Raw genomic sequence first — 23,349 nt, 5'->3', positions numbered from 1 at the left:
ACATCTGGAGCTATAACACAACAATGGACAAAAGCTTATACAAATGATTTTTGAATAAATTTTTATTTTAAAATAAATATTTGTTCTTGAATACTTCATAAATATCTAATTACATATACGTATAAAGTCTTTTAATATAAAACAGTCTTATATCATCTTATAATTATCTCAGACTTTTTTACTTATCACTATATCACATTATATCTTAATTAATAAGCAATACTATCAATATTTTTAATCTCAAGGTAAGTTCTTTTTAAATCTTTTACAAACTTAAACACTTTTAAATACTTTCATAAACTTTTAAATACTTTTAATTTTTCAAACAAAAAACTTTTATGTACTTATTTAGTAAATAAACAAAAATAATGAAAAATAACTATAAAAGAAAAAAAAATTAAAATTTTTACGAAAATCCTCATATGCTCTTCTTTATAAACTTCTCCCGACTCTTCAATTTCGTAAAGTTTTGTTAAAATTTCTATTTCTAATTTTAATCTTTGTCTATATGAAAGTCTACGTAGACCTTCAGCTAAACGTAGTACAAATCCATCAATCGGGCTTGGTTCATTGTTTTTGTTTAAAGCTTCTATAAGAGCCTCATCATACTTATCAAAATGTGTAGATTTCTTCTTTCCTGTTAACAAAGCAATACATGAATTAGTTAATACTTCAATGTTTATATTTAATATTACTAAATATAATAAAGAAATTTTACTTTTTGATGTTACTAATATTGGAGTAGAATCTGAAGATGGAGAAACTGATCTACACTCCAAAGTATTATCGTTCAAATTTGATTCCACATTATCGAAATCATTGATAGTTGATATAGACGCTTGGCTTGATATAGATGCTTGAGAATCTGCTAATCTTAAAGAAGTTATAGTTCTGAAAAAAATATTAAGAAATTATTATAACATCAGTGTTAAATAATTATCGTAATTAACATTATTAATTCAGTAATCATTATTTTACTTACTGTCGATGTTCTAAGGTATCATTTAAGAACGTCATTAAATTATAATGACGAAAGGATGGCATAATTGTTTCAGATTTGGGTATACCAGCAGCGCCACTTCTTTGTTCAAGAGCTTGTCGTTTTTTATATAAATTTCTGGCCTTTCTATAACAATCCTTTAGATAATTCCACCTTTTCTCAGCTTCGCTCGGTGTATATGAGCCTACGACATATAATTTGTAGCACTGTAATAATGTGCTAAATAAAACGCAAAGACACAAACACACACAAAGACAGATAAACATGTCCCTTAGGCTGGTATTCATAGGCCGGTATTCATAGTCCGGTCTTATATTTAAGATCGTCTTTAGTTCATCTTCAGATAATCCATAGCCAATAAAATGATACATAAAATATCTAAAGATGAACTTAAGACGATCTTAAATATAAGAACGGACGGGTGACCTCCTTTTCGACACGTAACTATTCGACACCGCTCGATTGGACACGCATTATTGGACACGTTTTATTGGACACCGCTCGATTGGACACCGCACGATTCGACACCGCACGATTCGACACTGCACGATTGGACACGCACATTGCACGATTGGACACGGCAGCATTGGACATTGCACGATTGGACACGTACATTGCACGATTGGACACGGCAGTATTGGACACCGCACGATTGGACACAGCACGATTCGACACCGCACGATTCGACACCGCACGGTTGGACACCGCATGATTGGACACCGAACAATTGGACACCGCACGGTTGGACATCGCACGATTGGACACCGCACGATTCGACACGCAAGATTCAACACCGCACGATTCGAAACCGCACGATTGGACACCGCACAATTGGACACCGCACGGTTGGACACCGCACGGTTGAACACCGCACGATTCGACACGCACGATTCGACACCGCACGATTCGACACGCACGATTCGACACCGCACGATTCGATACCGCACGATTCGACACCGCACAAAGAGCATGGAGCAGACACACACACACACACGGGGGGGTGCAAGGGGGGCCTTCGGCCCCCCTGCCGCACCCACCCCGTCCCCCTCGCTTCGCGTGAAAAGTTGCAAAGTGGAACCTCGCTTCGCGTGGAAAGTTGCACCCTATCGTAGGCACCCCTACCGGCGGGGTGCATACATGTCCAAATGTGCGGTGTCGAATCGTGCGGTGTCGAATCGTGCGTGTCGAATCATGCGGTGTCGAATCGTGCGTGTCGAATCGTGCGGTGTCGAATCGTGCGGTGTCGAATCGTGTGGTGTCCAATCGTGCGGTTTCGAATCGTGCGGTGTTGAATCTTGCGTGTCGAATCGTGCGGTGTCCAATCGTGCGGTGTCCAACCGTGCAGTGTCCAATTGTTCGGTGTCCAATCATGCGATGTCCAACCGTGCGGTGTCGAATCGTGCGGTGTCGAATCGTGCTGTGTCCAATCGTGCGGTGTCCAATGCTGCCGTGTCCAATCGTGCAATGTACGTGTCCAATCGTGCAGTGTCCAATGCTGCCGTGTCCAATCGTGCAATGTGCGTGTCCAATCGTGCAGTGTCGAATCGTGCGGTGTCCAATCGAGCGGTGTCCAATAAAACGTGTCCAATAATGCGTGTCCAATCGAGCGGTGTCGAATCGTTACGTGTCCAATCGGGATACGCCCAGAACGGACTATGAATACCGGCCATAGTCCGGTCTTACATTTAAGATCATCTTAAGCTCTCATTCCACCAATCAATAGCTGCATTGTAGCTATTTGATTGGTTGAATAAGTTCTTAAGATGATCTTAAATGTAAGACCGGACTATGAATACCGGCCTTAATGTAGCTTAATGTGATTAATGTGATTAAAATTTACCTTTTAAATCCACACTAACTTCATTCCACAAGTCATCCTTTTGTTTTCTTTCTCTTTGTTTCAATGGTAAGCGAAAATCATATAACGCAGGTTTATTTTTTACAGCTGTGATGAGATCCTCATCCAGCTTATCTTTATCGCATATATTATCTTCGGTAGTCCCATTCTTTTCTGCAATAATTATTTATTAGTAAAATAATCTATACAATTTATTGAGACAATATATTAGAGAAATTTATATTACCTCTTATGAAAACGGTTTTTTCATTATCAACTACTAGTGAGTCTAGATTATTTGCAAAGCAAGAATGCTGTGCAAGTTGTTCAGATTTTAATATCCACTTGCAATATCCACACTTATATTATTCCTAAAAATTAAAATATATATTGTTATAAATACGTAAGACTCTTCGCACAATAGAGAAAATATTAATCATAAATATTAAATATTAGGAATAGAAATCAGATATCAGATCCTATATCACAGAGTCTTTTTGATTTTATTATTTAAAAATAATTCCTATTTCTAATATTTAATATTTATGCTTAATATTTTCTCTATTGCATACATAGGGCCTAACACTTTGTTGGTAGATGAAATATAATGAATACTTGCCATGTCGTATGAAATAATTGTAAAATAATATAATAAATAATATATTATTAATATATGCTGCGTTAACATTTCACGGATAGGTTATGTCTTCTATTCCGTTTCCGTTCCGTTCCGTAAAGGTGAAAGCACATAAAATTCCATAGGCGCATAACCATAAGCATAAAGAAATTGATTGGTCCACAAATATATGCATAAGAAAATGAACCAATCAATTTTCTTATGCTTATGGTTATGTGCTCCTGCAATTTTATGTGCTTTCACCTTAAAGGGCAGTCTACAATGGCAGTAGCAGTAGGTCGTAGCAGTCGTAAGCGAAATGAACCAAATCCATTTTCTACGGATTTCGAGCGTTCTACGGCGGTCGCGCATACGCAGTCACGGAAGAATTCTGCGTTCTTAATTCTGATTGCGCGTCCGCCGTAGAACATACATTATAGCCGTTTCCTTCCCGTTACTATTCCGTTCCGCTATTTCTTTCTCCATCGGGATGCAGCCTTATTTTATCCGCACTAATTGCACGGAATGATTTATGAGTGTGTTGAAGACAAGAAGACAGAAGACAAAAATGCAGAAAAAGATTCAACAGAGATCCATAAGAATATTAAAAACTATTTGAATTTTAAATAATTGTAATTTTAAGTTATAAATTTTATATTAATGTGAATTTTAACAAGTGTATGATCCATATTCCCAATCCTCTTTTATTGATAAAAGTGCCTCTAAAAGTGACTCGTAGCCAATCAGAAGACTTATAAGCCACTTTTAGAGGCACTTTTATCGATAAAAGAGGATTTAGAATATGGGCCTATATATATATGTATGTGTTCCGATCCGCATAAGTTGTGTTTCTAATGTCCCATGCAGCGGAAAATGCGGAAGCGTAATCTGTACGTGCCAATAATATGCATTGTTCCAACAGAAAGATCTATGAGAAAGATCTTGCGATTGGCAAACGTTAATTGCGCTTCCGCGAGTTCCGCTCCATGGGACATTAGAAAATACATTTCAGCGGAACGCAATTGCCGGAATATCTGCGATTGGACGGACTTCGTTCCACCAATTCCGCATTGCGCATATGTTCCGCACCATGGGATCGCGCCATCAGTGTTGTGAAATGAGCCAAACTTTTCGCATATGCGTGGAAATAATAACCATTAGGGCCATCGCACATGAAATTGCACAGCTTATATGAATGCTTGGACTAGTTATATAGGGAATGCCTCGTTTGATCACGTTGCGATTGACCCATATATATAGTACTCCTATATTGCTAACTTAGTAGGAAGAGTGATCGAAAACATAACGGTGCAGACGATACCTTCTCTCTCGCACAGTTAGGCTGCGGTCCGAAATGTGCTCATAGCGCTATCGGCGCGCTTAGGGCCGTTCCGAAATGGCTTGAGTGTGCCCACCGTAGCGAAGTGACGTCATACTTTCCGTGCTCACGCTGCCCATAGTTGAATAGTAAGGCACCGTGAGCGCGACGTTATAAGCGCGGGAAACGCAAGCAAATTTAAAAATTTAAAAATATAGTGAAGTGTTATATTACAAATAATTGAGTTGTTACTAATCCTAAACCAGGCGATTCACAACAGAATAACAACAGAAAAGTTAGTAGAAATTACAGTACATGTTGAAGATAAAAATGAAATAATAACACTAAAATTATTACCAGAAATTGCGGAAAGAGCAGCCAAAAGTGAGTAAAGAAAAACATTTTATGAGAATTAAGTTAGGTTATCTTGATCCTTAGAACATATATACCTGGAAGGGGAATGAAGGGTCGAGCCTGTGTCCAAGTTGGGTGCGAGAGAGAACCACGTTTTAAAGAAAGAGAAGGGTAGATTGTTACCTCCGTCCGCAATGCGCAAGCGCGAATTAGCGAAACGGCGCACAGCGTTAGCGCGTTATTGTTTGTAGGAGAGGTTAGGGTTAGGAAATGTCGATGTCAAAAGTTATATCATAAGAAAAAATGCCAGGCCCATATTGTGTCTTATGCGGTAAATGTGATAAATCGGTATCTTATCATGGGTAAGTAATATTGTAATATTTTGTATAAACAGTAAATTATGGGATTAAATATAACTCTTTCTCTCTCTCTCTCTGTACGATTCTTGTTGATAATGCAAATTTAATTTCATTCTTTCTCAATAGATTTCCGAGAAACGACGAATCTCGTAAGAAGTGGCTGGATTTTTGTGGCATTGATGAAAACGTTTTAAGCACAGCTACTAAACTGTGCTCATATCATTTTGAAGAAGACAAATTAATCCGCAAATCTAAGAATACGTTTCTCAAGTCCAATGCTCTGCCAACTATTACGAGTAAAAAGAGGAAGAAACACCAACGTTTAGATAGCAGTCTGAAAAAATCAAAAAATTCAAAAAATATCAGTGAGGAAATAGTCAACAATGGAACTGTCAATGATAAAATCCATCATAATAATGGAACTGCCTTTAATATGACTGTCAACGATGGAATTGTCATTAATGATGGAGTTATTACCAATGGAACTGCCCATATAACTGTGGATGATAGAATTATTGATGAGGTTATAGACAATGGAATCATTGATATGACTGTGGACAATGGAATCGTCAGCAATGGTGGAATCAGTGATGAAATTGTCGACAAAACAATCCATTGTGATAATGACATCGTCACCGATGAAACTGTTCATATGGGAATCCATCGTGATGATGGAATCATCATTGATAAAACCGAGACACTAAATTCTGATACTTGCCTAACTGTGAATCGTCCATCTACACCTCCAACTCTGAAAGAAGCAATTGTTTCCAAACACCTGTCAAAAATTTTCATGACCCTCGTTTTGTTGGTGCCATTAGAACGTCACATCTTGCCACGCCAAGGAAAGCTCGAAGAGCTTTGGAATTAGCGAAACGAACAATCGAAAAGCAGCGAAGGAAAATCAAAACGTTGCAGCAAGCCAAAATCAGATTAGTTGGTCGCATAACAACGATAAAAGGACTAATCAAACATTTAAAGCAGAAAGATCTATTATCCGAAACAACAGCTGAAAATTTAATGGTATCTCTTGGCAATGATAATAATTAATAATAATTAACTTAATTTAAATTAATTGAATTTGTTTAAAATTAATAAATTGTAAAATGTATTGATCTATTAATTAGCTTGTAGAAAATTTGTAATAATTAATGTTTTAATTGTACAAAGATTAATCGATTTGTAAAAAGCTCCGATTTTTATATATCATGACTTTTTTATTTTTTATTCGTATATTTAAATTTATTAATTAATGTACATATAAGCTCCGATGTTTATAATACAATTTTTACTTTTAATTGTATATTTAGAGTGATTAATGTGAATAAAAGCTTTTATTTTTATACATCACGATCTTTTTTCTTTTTTTATTTGTACATTTAGGTTGAAGTATTGAATACTCCAACAGTATTGAGATTTTGAAACGGAAAAAAGGTTCGAGAAAGAAATACCCTGCAGAACTAAGAGCTTTTGCCCTTACGCTGAACTTCTACTCGCCCAAAGCGTACAAATATATACGTAAAACCTTCAAAAATTTTCTTCCAGACCTTTCAACAATCCGTAAGTGGTATTCGGTATTAGATGGTCGACCTGGATTCACTCACGAAGTTTTTGAAGCATTAAAATGTAAAGTTTCTAAGACAAAAACACCGATTTTCTGTAATTTAGTAATAGACGAAGTTGCGATTCAACAGGGCATAGTATATGATGGCAAACGATATTACGGACTTGTAGATTTAGGTATACATATGAGTAACGATACAGATGTTCCTCGACAAGCAACAAATGCATTAGTTTTTATGGTAGTCGCATTGAATGACCACTGGAAAGTTCCCGTTGGATATTTTTTGATCGATGCTCTAAATGGTAAAGAAAGAGCTAGTTTGTTAGAAAAATGTTTCGAATTTATTTATGAAACTGGAGTAATATTGCATTCGGTAACATTTGATGGTGCAATCATTAATTTGAGCATGTGCACTGCTTTAGGTGCAAATTTTGAATTGGGAAAAAATTTTAAGCCGTACATTGTTAATAATATAACAAAAGAAAAAATTTTCTGCTTCTTAGATCCATGCCACATGCTCAAATTAGTGCGAAACACTCTAGGTGATAAATTAGAATTATATTATAAAGGCAAAAGTATTTATTGGCAAAATATTGTGTCCTTACAAAAATTACAGGAAACTGAAAGTTTAAAAGCTGGTACAAAGATAACAAAAAGGCACATTTTGTATAAGAATTCGAAAATGAATGTAAAATTGGCTGCCCAAACACTCAGTGATAGTGTTAGTGCAGCTTTGAAATTTTGCAATCAATACTTTCCTAATCAGTTTAAAAATGCAGAAGAAACTGCTTTATTTTGTTCTATATTTAATGATGCCTTCGACATATTAAATGTAAGATCAAAATTCTGTAAGAAAAAAAAGTGCAATATGCCTCTTACTAATGAAAATTATAATGAACTTAAGAATTACGCAGGGATTATTATAGAATATATAAAACAATTGCAATATTCTTCAAACGATTCGATTTTGAAAAGTAATCGAAAGACTGGCTTTTTGGGTTTTATCATTTGCTTAACAAATATGTTTGATTTATTTCATATATTAAAAGAAAAAGGACTAAAATATTTACTCACGTACAAAATAAACCAAGATCACTTGGAAACATTTTTTAGTGCCCTACGTAGCAGAGGAGGTTTCAACAACAACCCTAATGCCAAACAATTCGAAAGCAGTTATAAGCGCCTGCTTGTTAGGCATGAAATTGAAGCTTCTGAAAGAGGAAATTGCCTAATAGATGATGTGCAAATTTTATATGCATCATCAGCAAATAAATCAAATATAATAAGCGATGGTATATTCACGGAAGCCAATGATATGTACTAATGTATTTGATCATGATTATTTGTCTACCTTATGGTCATTAAGTTCTTATATCGAAGATGTGGTCAAATACATTAGTGGATTCATAATTAGAAAGCTTTTACGAAGTAATATTTGTGATATATGCTCTATTTTTTTAACTGCTAACTCTACTGATTCAATATTAATAACTTTAAAAAGTAGAGGAAAATTAATTTTTCCATCAGAAGATGTGATAAAAATAGCAAAAGTATGCGAAACTATTATTCGAGAAAACAGCCATATTATTTTTAAAACTAAAAATATTAAAAATATGTTAGTCATGAAATCATTTCAAACTGTTTGTCATTTAGTTTTTAATGATAATAAAATGACGGAACATATCATGCAACAAGATATTTTCAATAATCATAAGACTGAATTAATACAAAGTATTATTAAAATTTATATAAATTTGCGTTTATTTCACGAAGGAAAAAGTGCGACTGATATTAAGCAAAAAGATTTTATTAGACAAAAATATTCAAAATTAATACATTTTAAACACCAATAATATATACATATATCTCGAATGTTATTTGTTATTGTTTGTAAAAAATAAAGTTTATAATTATTTATCACTGTATGTACACTGTCCGACATTAATTATCACCTATTCAATCATTGTCAATTGTATCTCAATTAAAAATTACATTTCCAATTTCAAACGGCGCGGTGAGTGTGGAGCGTGACGTGGCGTCATCCGCGTTTGCGCATTGCGAGTATAGGTTAAAAGCTATCTTTCTCTCTCGTACCCAACTTAAACACAGATTTTTACCACGGAGAACAAAGCAATTCCCCTTCCAGGTATATATGTTCTATGTCTTGATCGCTAGAGGAAGATAAATAAAAAAAAGATAGTGAATCTTCATCAGAAGATTTACAAGCTAATTCTAAAAATTGAGTGAGAATAATTCGTTGTTCTTTATTCATTTTGCTTTTCTTAACCTTATATTTATTATTGACAAGCAGAGGATGTTCGCTATTTGATACGATTTTGAATTTTGAGCGCGTTATATAGCGTTCCGAAATAAATCATGCTTAAGCGCGCTTATGATTTCGGACCGGTCTTTGGCGCTGTTGGCACCATCAGCATTGTAAGTGCATTTCGGACCGCAGCCTTAGGTTCATATTCTGAATCTTCTTTTATTGATAAAAGTGCCTTTAAAAGTGGCTTATAAGCCTTTTGATTGGCTGTAAGCCACTTTTAGAGGCACTTTTATCGATAAAAGAGGATTCAGAATATGGACCTTAGTCTGTTTTAGCACTTTTGCGCATGCGTCAAATATATATATGAGCATGCCCTGCCATATATATATTTGACGCATGCGCAAAAGTGCTAAAACAGACTAACTGTGCGAAAGAGAAGGTATCGTCTGCACCATTATGTTTTGGCTCACTCCTCCTACTGAGTTAGCAATATAGGAGTACTATATATATGGATTGACCACAGCTAATTATATCAACCTGTGCCTAGGGTAACCAGCAACGATTGACCAATCAGAGAGTCCTATTTTGAATTGGCCAATTGGCGACGTGGTCAATCGGGTGTCACCCGTTATATACGTTATACATCATTGACTCTAATATACGACCTTATGTTATGCATAAGTAGTGAGACTAGGAGAGTTCTAACCCAGGTCCTTTCAGGGGGGGTGAGGCGCGAGGGGAACCGCGGCGCGGGGCGAGTGACGTCATGCGCGGGGAAGGAGGAACTGCAGCGCGCGGTGAGTGACGTCATGCGCGGGAAAGGGGGAATCGCGGCGCGAGCGATGGACGAGAGGGTCCGCGAGGAGAAGGGGGATCCGCGGAAAGAAGACGGTGGTGGGAAAAGGACAGCGCTACGTGTGGGAAAAGGATAGCGCTAAATGTATGAAGAGGACAGCGCGACAAGGATGACGTCAACGTGGGACAAGGACGACGCATTGTAAGATGGCGCATAGGTGGGAGAAGGACGACGCAAAGGTAAGTGAGTGAGTGATAGCGACAAGCATATGAAAGAGAGAGAACGATAATAGTGCAAGACAACGCGTGCGAGAGAGAACGATATTGCAAGAACAACGCGTGCGAGAGAGAACGATATTGCAAGAACAACGCGAGTGAGAGAGAACGCATACGAAAGAGAGACTTATGATTAACGCGAGACTTACAACTAGCGCAAAAGAGAGAGACGCAAGAGATGGGAGCGCAAGGGAAAGGCGCGTAAATAATTGCAATTTTTTATAAATTACAAATATAAAATTTATTTAAATGTGTGTGTGTACTATACAATTTGTGTGTGTGTGTATGTGTACTTAAAATTAAGAATAATAATAATAATATAAAATATAAAATTTAAAATATAAAAATAAGGGTGAGGAGGGGATGCGCCGGGCTAAGGGGGAGGCCGCTCCTGGAAGGCTAAGGGGTCGATGTGCCGGGCTGAGGGGAGCCGCTCCTAAAACAGAAGACACACATTTCATTAGATTTAATAATTTATTTTAGAACTTTTGATGTATTATAACTTGAAAGTTACTTACAATATTTTTCATGATCCATTTATTTTAATTTGTACAAATGGGACACATGTTGCGTGGTATTATTTGATGCAAAGATTTTTTACATTCTTTGCAAGACATATCAGATAAATATTCATAATATGTGATTCTATGTTCCCGAACAAAACTAGCTTCTAAGAATAGATACGATAATCTAAGGAAGCACTCGGTACAATATTTGGACTCATTTTCCACATAATAGTAGGATATGCAACATATCTTCGTATGTTCCAATGTTATTATTTCAATCAAATTTAAATTTCGATGTTTAGTTTGTATTAGTTCATCACTACTATCACTCTCATAATCACTATCTTCCAAGGGTTCTAATTCTATATCAGACCCATCCTCATCTAATTCGTCCAGATGATCAATTTCCATTATATTGTCATCCTCAATGATAATCTCTTCAATGTCCATCTCGTCGATGATAATAACATTATCATCCGTATCATCATCGATGATAATAACGTCGTCTTCAGCCATTATATGTGACCAACGAAACACAAGACTAACGAAACGCAAAGAACAACGAAAGAAATAATATTCTAATGCTGCAGGGTCCTCTTCATTATATATCTTTTAATATCTTTTGTCTCATTTCAACTAGAGCATCACGTCTCATCTACCTCAGCATTTCTCTACATCTTTAGCGGATCGTGTTGAGAAAAATTGTCAACTATTCTTATTCGTATGGAAGGAAAGAATTAAAATCATAGATGGAATAAAAATAATTATTTATTGCAAGCATCGTAAAGAATATCATTTACAGCGCATGTTAGTAATTCGCAATCGATTAATGATTCGCTGTTAAAGACATCACTCTCACGTATCGTTTTTACAGCATCGCATACAGTTGTAATATTGTTACGTTGTAATACAGTTTCAAATTGTTTAAATTTTTCATTCACGAGATACGTATTCTCGCATAACCAATTGTGCATATGATCGATACAATTTTCAAAATTAAATAAATGTAATAATGTTTGTGGTTTCATGTACAAAGAATTTTCGCATAATGTGAGTTTTACAATTTTCGATTGATACATTTCGATCGAGAAATCTCCAATCCTTAATGCGAGAGCAGTCGATTGTAGAAATTGTTCAACGTCTGCTTGCTTCTGCATCAACAAATTCCACATTGAAAAAGGCAACACTATTTGATTGCCTCGATTATCGCCGAGAATCAGTTCCACGTACGATACAGCTCCAACGCTTATTCCAATGTCCAAATACTTGTACGACGTTGGGGTTAGAGCGTATCTTCTTCCAAGTATGCGAATCGCACAACGAGGCTGAATGCTATAAAAATATAAAATAATTAGATCAATATTTTAAAAAATTAATAAATAACAAAATTTTTAGACGATTGAAACTTACATGTCGCATTTTTGCTTCTTACACGGTAGAGTTTCACCGTTTCGAATCGGAACGTAAAAATTCATGTTGATTTCTTCAGTGAACCTTTCACACGCGCGATTGATGCAATACTGATCGTATTAGAATTATTATTAATTCAAATAGTATCGCAAATTGCAATGTAGAGGGGATTATTGCTGACATGACATTTTAATTTCCTTTAAAATTTTGTCGCGCCGATGTATGACTGCGATGATATCATCCCCAGAACAAAGATTTAACTAAATATAACAAAAATTTTCAAGCGCCGATGTACGGCTGCTCCTGATGCAATCACGTTAGATTTTTCAAATGCACGTGACAAAACGCGAAAAAAATAACTGTCAAGGTTAAAACGCACATCACCCCTAGACAAAGATTTAGCCGAATGCGCTAAAATCGAGCGCCGATGTACGGCAGCCCCTGATGCAATCACGTTAGATTTTTCAAATGTACGTGACAAAACGCGAAATTATCATGGTTAAATTGCACACGCTATTCCGGGGAATTTTTTGTTAAGATGAAATCATTCTAGAATGTTCGATGATAAAACAATGCACGAGACGGTATATAAATCATGATAAAGAGGTACACCCCGCCAGTAGCTAAAGTACATCAGAACAGTCATTGGAAACGCTAAATTTCGCAAGTGTGTGTTACAATTTGGATGAGCAAATTTTGCGAGAGCAATCCACATTGATTGATTCGCTGGAAGACTACATTGTGTGGGAGCAACAATGTGATACGTACATCGAGTCAAGAATTCGATCGAAAATCAAGAATTTGCTCCAAAATTTTTCCCATGCAGATAAGGCTATTTTCTCTATTGTGTTTTTGTCTAATAGGTTGGAGATGGAGCCTCCCTGCAGAGAGATGGTTTTTCCCGTGATTCCTCGGGCTACGGTATTTAGAACTGCGGGTCGTTCTGTCGGGAACATTATATGGTCTCTGAGATCATTTAAGTCGGTTTCCGTGTATATACCACTGGTGGCAAGTGATCCTGGACTAATATATTTCCATGTTGGCTTTATTAATGGTTTCATGATGGTCAGTGGTAAGGTATCTACTGGTCTGGGCGTCAATTTATACCATGCATCTCCTAAGAGATACATAGCAGGCGCGAAAGAATTACACGTTGTCTGAGTGCCTTGTCATAATAATATGTGAGTTTGAGGAGTTAAATAGTAGGTTTGATTTTTCCGAGTTACTGGTAATTGATTATAGCATTGTTCCGTTCGAATGAGTGTTACTTCGACGGGTACACATTTCATTATGTGAATTACTTCTCCAGCTAGTAGAGCCATATATCCAGGTGCTTTCATTAAGTGATATGCAAAAATGTCTGGTGATTGTGTAGCGATAGCTAAGGCGTTTTGCATCATTTTTCGTTCCAGACTGCATTGATGTAACAAGATATTATGATAAAGTTGATTGATTTGGGTACGAATGTGAGTAGTAAGACTAGGAGAGTTCTAACGCAGGGGCTCCGAGGGGGGGTGAGGGGCGGGGGGAACCGAGGGGGTGACGTCACGCGAGAGGGTGACGTCACGCGGGGGGTGACGTCACGCGGGGGGAGGATGACGTCACGTGCGAGGGTGACATCGCGTGCGGGGGGTGATGACGTCACGTGCGTGGGTGACGTCACGTGCGGGGGATGATGACGTCACGTGCGGGGAAGGGGGGATCCGCGGCGCGAGCGATGGACGAGGGGGTCCGCGCGCGGAAGGGGGATCCGCGGCGCGATCCGCGGCGCGAGCGATGGACGAGGGGGTCCGCGTGGAGAAGGGGGATCCGCGGAAAGAAGACGGTGCGAAGGTGTGAAAAGGATAGCGCTACATGTGGGAAAAGGATAGCGCTAAGTGTGTGAAGAGGACAGTGCGACAAGGATGGCATCAACGTGTGACAAGGATGACATCAACGTGTGACAAGGATGGAGTCAACCTGGGACAAGGACGACGCATTGTAAGATGCTGCATAGGTGGGAGAAGGACGACGCAAAGGTAAAAAAGTGAGCAACGAGCATATGAAAGAGAGAGAATGATAATATCGCGAACAACGCGTACGAAAGAGAACGAAATTGCAAGAGCAACGCGTGCGAGAGAGAACGATAGCGCGAAGAGAACGCATACGAAAGAGAACTATAATATCGCGAGACTTAGAACGATAATAGCGCGAGAACAACGCGTGCGAGAGAGAACGATATTGCGAGAACGACGCGTGCGAGAGAGAACGAAGATATCGCGAGACTTACAACTAACGCGCGAGAGAGAACGCAACGAAGATATCGCTATACTTACAACTAGCGCAAGAGAGATAGAGACGCAAGGGATGGGAGCGCAATGAGAGGCGCGTAAATAAATTTTTTTTTCAACTAAAATATATAAAATTTATTAAAAATCTGTTATACATTTTTGTATCATAGCGCGAGAGAGATTACTTATTCTAAGCGCGTACGAAAGAGATAGCGCGAAAAAACAAAGACGCATGCCGAAGATAGTGAGACTTATGATTAACGCGTGCGAGAGAGAGCGAGAGACTTACAACTAACGCGCGAGAGAGAACGCAACGAAGATATCGCTATACTTACAACTAGCGCAAGAGAGATAGAGACGCAAGGGATAGGAGCGCAAGGAGAGGCGCGTAAATAAGTACATTTTTTTTTAAATTAAAATATAAAATTTATTTTAAAATGTGTGTGTGTGTGTACTTAAAATTAAGAATAATAGTAATATAATAGTAATATAAAATTTAATCCGTTATAAGGATGTGAACAGCTCATCAAAATTGATGTCAAAATTTACATCTTGATCCCCATTTTGATCTCCATTTTGATCATCATTTTAATCGTCATTTTGATCTCTATTCAGATCTTCATTCAGATTTCTCATCTCTCCTGAAACATTCTCCTGCAAAAAAATCACTCAAAATAATTATTTAAATATTTTAAATTAATTTCACAATTATATTAGCAAAAATTATCTGTTACCTGTACAGTCTCTTCCTGTTGCTTCTTCTTTTTACTTACATACTTTTTGTATATAATTTCTGGTGGACATTTACATTTATGAGATTGACATTGTGTATCATACCGCGTTATATGTAATAATAATTTATGATGATTACCAGCAATCCACTTTCTAAAATCATCATATTCAATATTATGATCAAAATCATCCCAGAGTATCAAGTCTATATACGTTGGGTTTATATCCGTTGGGATACGTATATTTATATACGGGGTGTATCTACAGTCATTGATAAACTTATCTACCCAACTGTAATCAACACCCTGATATCTACAAACATTGTCCACATATTTAAATATTTGATTGCAATATCCTCCAGTATGGCGTTTGATACATTGGTATTGCCAAACATTATCAGAGTCTATGAATCGAGTAATTTTACGTTTATTACCGAAATAAGAGTCATCATCATCGTCTACATCAATTGAGACGTGTGTCTTTCGAATTTCACGAAAAATTTTCAGTTGTACATGATCGGGCCATTCTGTATAACCATCTTCATATATAGTAACCTCGGCTTGTTCGACAAAACGTTGCTTACGCATACCTCGTATGCCTAATTCTCGATCGCGCACATATTGTGTTATCGACATCTGTTTAGCGTTCGATTTATCCATCGCACTATTATTGTCATCTCGAACAAGGGTGATTATGCGTCTCCATTCTTCTATACGTATTTGCAGATCCATTGTTGTAATATTATTTTATATGCTGTAGTCCACACATATATGTATTGATAAAAATTGTCTTTTAATTAATTAATCTAAATTTAAATATTATCTTTGTCCAATACTTTTAACTGTTCATATATTACAATCACACACAAGTCCAAGGTTTTTTTTTCACTGTCAAATATAATTAACAAAGTTCATACGAATCACATATCACATATCAATTTGATTAGGCGCGATTTCCACACTCCCTATAGAATTATGGCCACAAGTTGTGGCTCACAAGAATAATACTCTAATGCCGCAGACTGCCTCCTCTTCATTATATATCTTCTAATATCTTTTGTCTCATTCCAACTAGAGCATCACGTCTCATCTACCTCAGCATTTCTCTACATCTTTGGCGGAGCATGTTGAGAAAAGTATAACTATTCTTATTCGTATGGAAGGAAAGAATTAAAATCATAGATGGAATAAAAATAATTATTTATTGCACACATCGTAAAGAATATCATTTACAGCACATGTTAATAATTCGCAATCGATTAATGATTCAATGTTAAAGACATCACTCTCGCGTATCGTTTTTACAGCATCGCATACAGTAGTAATATTGTTACGTTGTAATACAGTTTCAAATTGTTTAAATTTTTCATTCACGAGATACGTATTCTCACATAACCAATTGTGCATATGATCGATACAATTTTCAAAATTAAATAAATATAATAATGTTTGTGGTTTCATGTACAAATAATTTTCACATAATGTGAGTTTTACAATTTTCGATTGATACATTTCGATCGATAAATCTCCAATCCTTAATGGGAGAGCAGTCGATTGTAGAAAATGTTCAACGTCTGCTTGCTTCTGCATCAACAAATTCCACGTTGAAAAAGGCAACACTATTTGATTGCCTCGATTATCGCCGAGAATCAGTTCCGCGTACGATACAGCTCCAACGCTTATTCCAATGTCCAAATACTTGTACAACGTTGGGGTTAGAGCATATCTTCTTGCAAGTATACGAGTCGCACGATGAAGCTGAATGCTATAAAAATATAAAATAATTAGATCAATATTTAAAAGAAATTAATAAATAAAATTTTTAAACGATCGAAACTTACGTGTCGCATTTTTGCTTCTTACACGGTGCAGTTTCACCGTTTCGAATCGGAACGTAAATATTCATGTTGATTTCTTCAGCAGTGAACCTTTTACACGCGCGATTAATGTAATACAGATCGTATTAGAATTAATTTCAATTCAAATAGTATCTCAAATTGCGATGTAGAGGGGATTATTGCCGACGCATCATTTTAATTTCCTCTAAAATTTTGTCGCGCAGATGTACGGCTGCGATGACATCCCCAGAACAAAAAATTAGCTGAATTCGCTAAAATCGAGCGCCGATGTACGGCTGCTCCCGATGCGATCAATTATAGGTGACAAAACGTAAAATTTTCAAGGTTAAATTGCGCATCGGAACAAAGATTTAGCTGAATGCGCTAAAATCAAGCGCCGATGTACGGCTGCTCCTGATATAATCACGTTAGATTTTTCAAATGTACGTGACAAAACGCGAAAAAAATAACCGCCAAGGTTAAAATGCGCATCACCCTTAGACAAAGATTTAGCTGAATGCGCTAAAATCAAGCGCCGACGTACGGCTGCTCCCGATGCAATCATGTTAGATTTTTCAAATATACGTGACAAAATGCGAAATTTTCAAGGTTAAGATGTGCATCGGAACAAAGATTAACCGTCAAGGTTAAAAAAGGCACATCACCTCTAGACAAAGATTTAGCTGAATGCGCTAAAATCGAGCGCCGATGTACGGCTGCTCCTGATGCAACCACGTTAGATTTTTCAAATGTACGTGACAAAACATGAAATTATCAAGGTTAAATTGCACACGCTACTCCGGGGAATTTTTTGTAAGATGAAATCATTCTAGAATGTTCGATGATAAAACAATGCATGAGACGGTACATAAATCATGATAAATTCTATAAATTTTAAAATCAAGCAATATAAAATTTAAAACCATTGAATTAAAAAGTAGCGTAAGAGATAATTTTTGTTCAAATTTTATTGATATGTAATCTAATCACAAAATCAATTATTATATAAGACGTGATATATATTTATTATTACATGATTATATTATATTATATTACATTGTTATATGTTTATTATTACATGATTCTTGTTTTCTTTATTTTTTATAATTGATATTATACACTCAGGATTTGATAAAACATTTATTTATCTTTCTTAAACCGTTGTTTCTCTTTTTAAAAGAATTTTTCGATGGAATATAAGAATGAGTTATACACTGTCTGCTCATAGTTTTTTACATCTTTTGACTTTTGTCCTTTAGATCTTCAGAAAAAACAAGATTTTTATACGATTCTTGTATCCTAACATATGTTATCCCCTTTTGCTACCAGTCTATATTTATATATACTAAAAAAACACACATACACTCATATCATTCTCCGCGGGATGTTGGACACAATGTTGCACAAATATAAAAAGAAACTTCGGATAGCTCGGATTTTCAATCCTCGATCCTTTTCTTCAGGATTTTACACGTGAAAAAAGTTGATCCAGCGATTCTCGAAGGACGCAGAGAAATTAAAAGCAACAATCTACATGTGATCCATGTATGACATTCACTCGTAAATTCGCCTTCGTAGATCTCGTGTAAGAAAAATTGTTAAGGACGATTTGATTCGCGAAACATCGATACATTCGTATTGTTACACTAGAGAGTGAAAAGAAATATCGAAAGGTGGAGGAAGACAGTGAGATGGTGCAGACAATGCCACTACTTAATGTCATATATGCGAAAAACCATTCGTGCAAGACGATACACGCGTTCGCGATCATTGCCATCTGACCGGGCGGTACAGAGGTCCAGCACACTCAAATTGTAATTTAAATTACAAAGAATCTTTTTGTATTCCGATAGTTTTTCACAATTTATCCGGTTACGATTCACACTTTATTATCGAGGAAATAGCTACAGCATTCGAAGGGAGAATCGATTTACTTCCGATAACTAAAGAGAAATATATTTCGTTTACCAAAAATGTTTGTATGGAAGAAGAATCAAAAAAATCAAGTAAAATTACGTTTCATCGATTCATTCAAATTTCTCGCATCGAGTCTCGACAAATTGACATCATTATTGGATAAAGACAAACTCAAAATTTTTAAAATCAGAATTTCAAAATTTATCAACAGAAAATTTCAATTTATTAACGCGAAAAGGTGTATTTCCGTACGAATACATCGACTCTGTGGACAGGTTGCAAGATACGTGTTTACCACCGCGCGAATCGTTTTACGGTTCCTTGACCGATGACACTGTATCCGAGAGCGATTACACGCACGCCGAGAACATCTGGACGCGATTCTCCATTCGGACGCTAGGCGAATATAGCGACTTGTACCTCAAAATTGATGTCTTGTTATTAGCCGACATTTTCGAAAACTTTCGAGATAAATGTATCGAAAGTTACGGACTCAACTCCGCGTATTACTATACTCTCCCCGGATACACATGGGACGCCATGTTGAAGCATACGAAAATTACGTTCGAGTTGCTTACCGACATCGACATGGTTATGTTCATCGAACGTGGTATACGCGGCGGTCTGAGCCAATGTTCCAACAGATACGCTCGCGCTAATAACAAGTACATGGAGTCGTACGATCCATCGAAACCATCATCATACTTGATGTACTTTGATGTAAATAACTTGTACGGATGGGCAATGTGTCAGCCGTTGCCCTATACCGATTTTCGATGGGTCGATGACGTGTCCAATTTTGATGTATCATCGATCGCGCTAGATTCGCCTACAGGCTATGTCCTCGAAGTCGATCTCGAGCATCCGCAACATCTTCACGATGCGCACACTGACCTACCGTTTTGCCCGATACGCGACAAACCACCTGGCAAGCGAGAGCTCAAGCTGCTCGCAACATTATACGATAAGAAGCGTTACGTGATACACTACCGCAACCTGCAGCAGTGTACGCGTCACGGTCTTCGCGTTACAAAAATACACCGAATTTTACAGTTTTCTCAATCTCCATGGCTTCGAAATTACATAGAACTAAATACACATTTCAGAACATTGGCTAAAAATGATTTCGAAAAAAATTTATATAAATTAATGAATAATGCGGTATTTGGTAAAACGATGGAAAATATGCACAATCGTGTAGACGTTAAATTATTAACAAAGTGGGATGGTCGGTACGGCGCAGAGGCAATGATCGCAAAGCCAAATTTCCACAGCAGAAGCATTTTTTCAGAAAATTTAATAGCTGTGGAATTGCGTAAACTCGAGGTGAAATTCTACAAACCGATTTACATGGGTATGTGCATACTCGACATATCCAAGACGTGTTTGTACGAGTTTCATCACGAGTATATCGTGCCAATGTATCGCAACAAAGGTAAAGTCATGTACACCGACACGGATAGTCTCATATATCACATTGAGTGCGAAGACGTATTTGAGAATAAGAAGCGCGACGTCAATAGATTCGACACGAGCGATTATGCGGTGGATAATGCGTACGGTATGCCGCTTGTAAATAAAAAGGTACCGGGTCTAATGAAGGACGAAAATAACGGTGCCATAATGACCGAATTTGTCGGGCTCAGAGCAAAGATGTACGCGTTACGAGTCGATGGGAAAAAGGATACGAAGAAGGTTAAAGGCGTCAAGAGCAACGTTGTCGCGAGAACGATAACGTTTGACGATTACACGCGGTGTTTGCACGATGAGATTGAAATGACGCGTCAGCAGTCGTGTATAAGATCGAAATTACATCAAGTATACACGATCAGCGAGACGAAAATTGCTCCGAGTCCGTACGATGACAAGCGGTATGTCATACCCGAAACCACCGATACGCTACCGTGGGGACATTATAGGATACCTTTGTAAATAAATGTATATTTTATTTATTATTAATTGTGTATATTTTGTACATAACCATGTATATATTTTATATATTTTATATATTATTAAATATTTATATATTAAATTATTTATATAGTTTATATGTATATTATTTTAATAAATGTTTATAATGCATTATTTTTATGTATCCAAAAGTTGTGTGATTTATCCATTCCCAACCATTTTACGTATACGTCATCACCCTTTTCCCGCAAAATTTTTTCCACGAGATATACGTCGGGATTAGCGATGCGTTGTAACTCGTATTCGTAGAATCCTCCAGCGACGGGATTTCCACGCGAATCTTTGAGTATGAATGTCGCGGGATTATTCGATCGTCCAATTTGGCATAAAACCTTTTTTCAAAGATGGTCTTGTATTTGCTTACGCGTACCGAATCATCAACTTTGAATTATATTTTTTTTTATCGTATGATTTGGTTCATAAAGCATATTTAAAAGTTTATCTACGATGCGGGAGTGACATCGACAAGTCTCATACCGATAGTGTGATGTTTCAATATACAATACATAATTTTTATATATCCAAGAGTAGAACGATTTAGCCATTCCTAAACATTTTACGTAAACGCCAGATATTACATTTCAATACTACTACATTGTGGTACATGATAAAACATTTTAAATATTTAATAGATAATTGAATATAGTTTTGCGTTGATAGTCGCTTGATAGCCGTTCAATGCTGTTCGATAGCCGTTCAACGATCGTTCGATAACCGTTCATTTCCGTTCGACAACCGTTCGATAGCCGTTCAATTGCCGTTCAACGGTCGTTCATTTCCGTTCGACAACCGTTCGATAGCCGTTCAATTGCCGTTCAACGGTCGTTCATTTCCGTTCGATGACCGTTCATTTCCGTTCGACGAGCGTTCGTTTCCGTTCGATGACCGTTCAATTCCGTTCGACGAGCGTTCGTTTCCGTTCGACGGTCGTTCATTTCCGTTCGATGACCGTTCATTTCCGTTCGACGAGCGTTCATCGAACGGAAATTAACGACCGTTGAACGGCAATTGAACGGCTATCGAACGGTTGTCGAACGGAAATGAACGACCGTTGAACGGCAATTGAACGGCTATCGAACGGTTGTCGAACGGAAATGAACGGTTATCGAACGATCGTTGAACGGCTATCGAACAGCATTGAACGGCTATCAAGCGACTATCAACGCAAAACTATATTCAATTATCTATTAAATATTTAAAATGTTTTATCATGTACCACAATGTAGTAGTATTGAAATGTAATATCTGGCGTTTACGTAAAATGTTTAGGAATGGCTAAATCGTTCTACTCTTGGATATATAAAAATTATGTATTGTATATTGAAACATCACACTATCGGTATGAGACTTGTCGATGTCACTCCCGCATCGTAGATAAACTTTTAAATATGCTTTATGAACCAAATCATACGATAAAAAAAAATATAATTCAAAGTTGATGATTCGGTACGCGTAAGCAAATACAAGACCATCTTTGAAAAAAGGTTTTATGCCAAATTGGACGATCGAATAATCCCGCGACATTCATACTCAAAGATTCGCGTGGAAATCCCGTCGCTGGAGGATTCTACGAATACGAGTTACAACGCATCGCTAATCCCGACGTATATCTCGTGGAAAAAATTTTGCGGGAAAAGGGTGATGACGTATACGTAAAATGGTTGGGAATGGATAAATCACACAACTTTTGGATACATAAAAATAATGCATTATAAACATTTATTAAAATAATATACATATAAACTATATAAATAATTTAATATATAAATATTTAATAATATATAAAATATATAAAATATATACATGGTTATGTACAAAATATACACAATTAATAATAAATAAAATATACATTTATTTACAAAGGTATCCTATAATGTCCCCACGGTAGCGTATCGGTGGTTTCGGGTATGACATACCGCTTGTCATCGTACGGACTCGGAGCAATTTTCGTCTCGCTGATCGTGTATACTTGATGTAATTTCGATCTTATACACGACTGCTGACGCGTCATTTCAATCTCATCGTGCAAACACCGCGTGTAATCGTCAAACGTTATCGTTCTCGCGACAACGTTGCTCTTGACGCCTTTAACCTTCTTCGTATCCTTTTTCCCATCGACTCGTAACGCGTACATCTTTGCTCTGAGCCCGACAAATTCGGTCATTATGGCACCGTTATTTTCGTCCTTCATTAGACCCGGTACCTTTTTATTTACAAGCGGCATACCGTACGCATTATCCACCGCATAATCGCTCGTGTCGAATCTATTGACGTCGCGCTTCTTATTCTCAAATACGTCTTCGCACTCAATGTGATAT

General features: G+C 37.0%; 1 protein-coding gene and 1 pseudogene across 2 annotated transcripts; one reads left to right on the top strand and one right to left on the bottom strand.

The window, feature by feature from the left end:
- Positions 1-200: 200 nt before the first annotated feature.
- On the bottom strand, positions 201-3,202 carry LOC145965064 (uncharacterized; the record flags this gene model as incomplete). The annotated part of the gene is made up of 5 exons (XM_083088346.1): positions 201-637; positions 719-891; positions 983-1,184; positions 2,841-3,011; positions 3,085-3,202. Coding segments are annotated over 5 exons (957 nt in total), but the record flags the coding sequence as incomplete, so codon positions are not given.
- A 1,535-nt stretch (positions 3,203-4,737) lies between these two features.
- Positions 4,738-6,829, top strand: LOC145965059 (uncharacterized; annotated as a pseudogene). The gene is made up of 3 exons (XR_014436595.1): positions 4,738-5,066; positions 5,210-5,487; positions 5,611-6,829. The product of XR_014436595.1 is annotated as an uncharacterized LOC145965059 (transcript).
- The last annotated feature ends 16,520 nt before the right edge of the window (positions 6,830-23,349 follow it).

This window comes from Camponotus vicinus, unplaced genomic scaffold, assembly GCF_025532165.1.
Source record: "Camponotus vicinus isolate PSW18456_S1 unplaced genomic scaffold, iyCamVici1.0 SCAF_14, whole genome shotgun sequence".
Classification (NCBI taxonomy): Eukaryota; Metazoa; Arthropoda; class Insecta; order Hymenoptera; family Formicidae; genus Camponotus; species Camponotus vicinus.
Note: the sequence above shows the minus strand (reverse complement) of the source record. Positions and strands in the feature narration are given on the sequence as shown.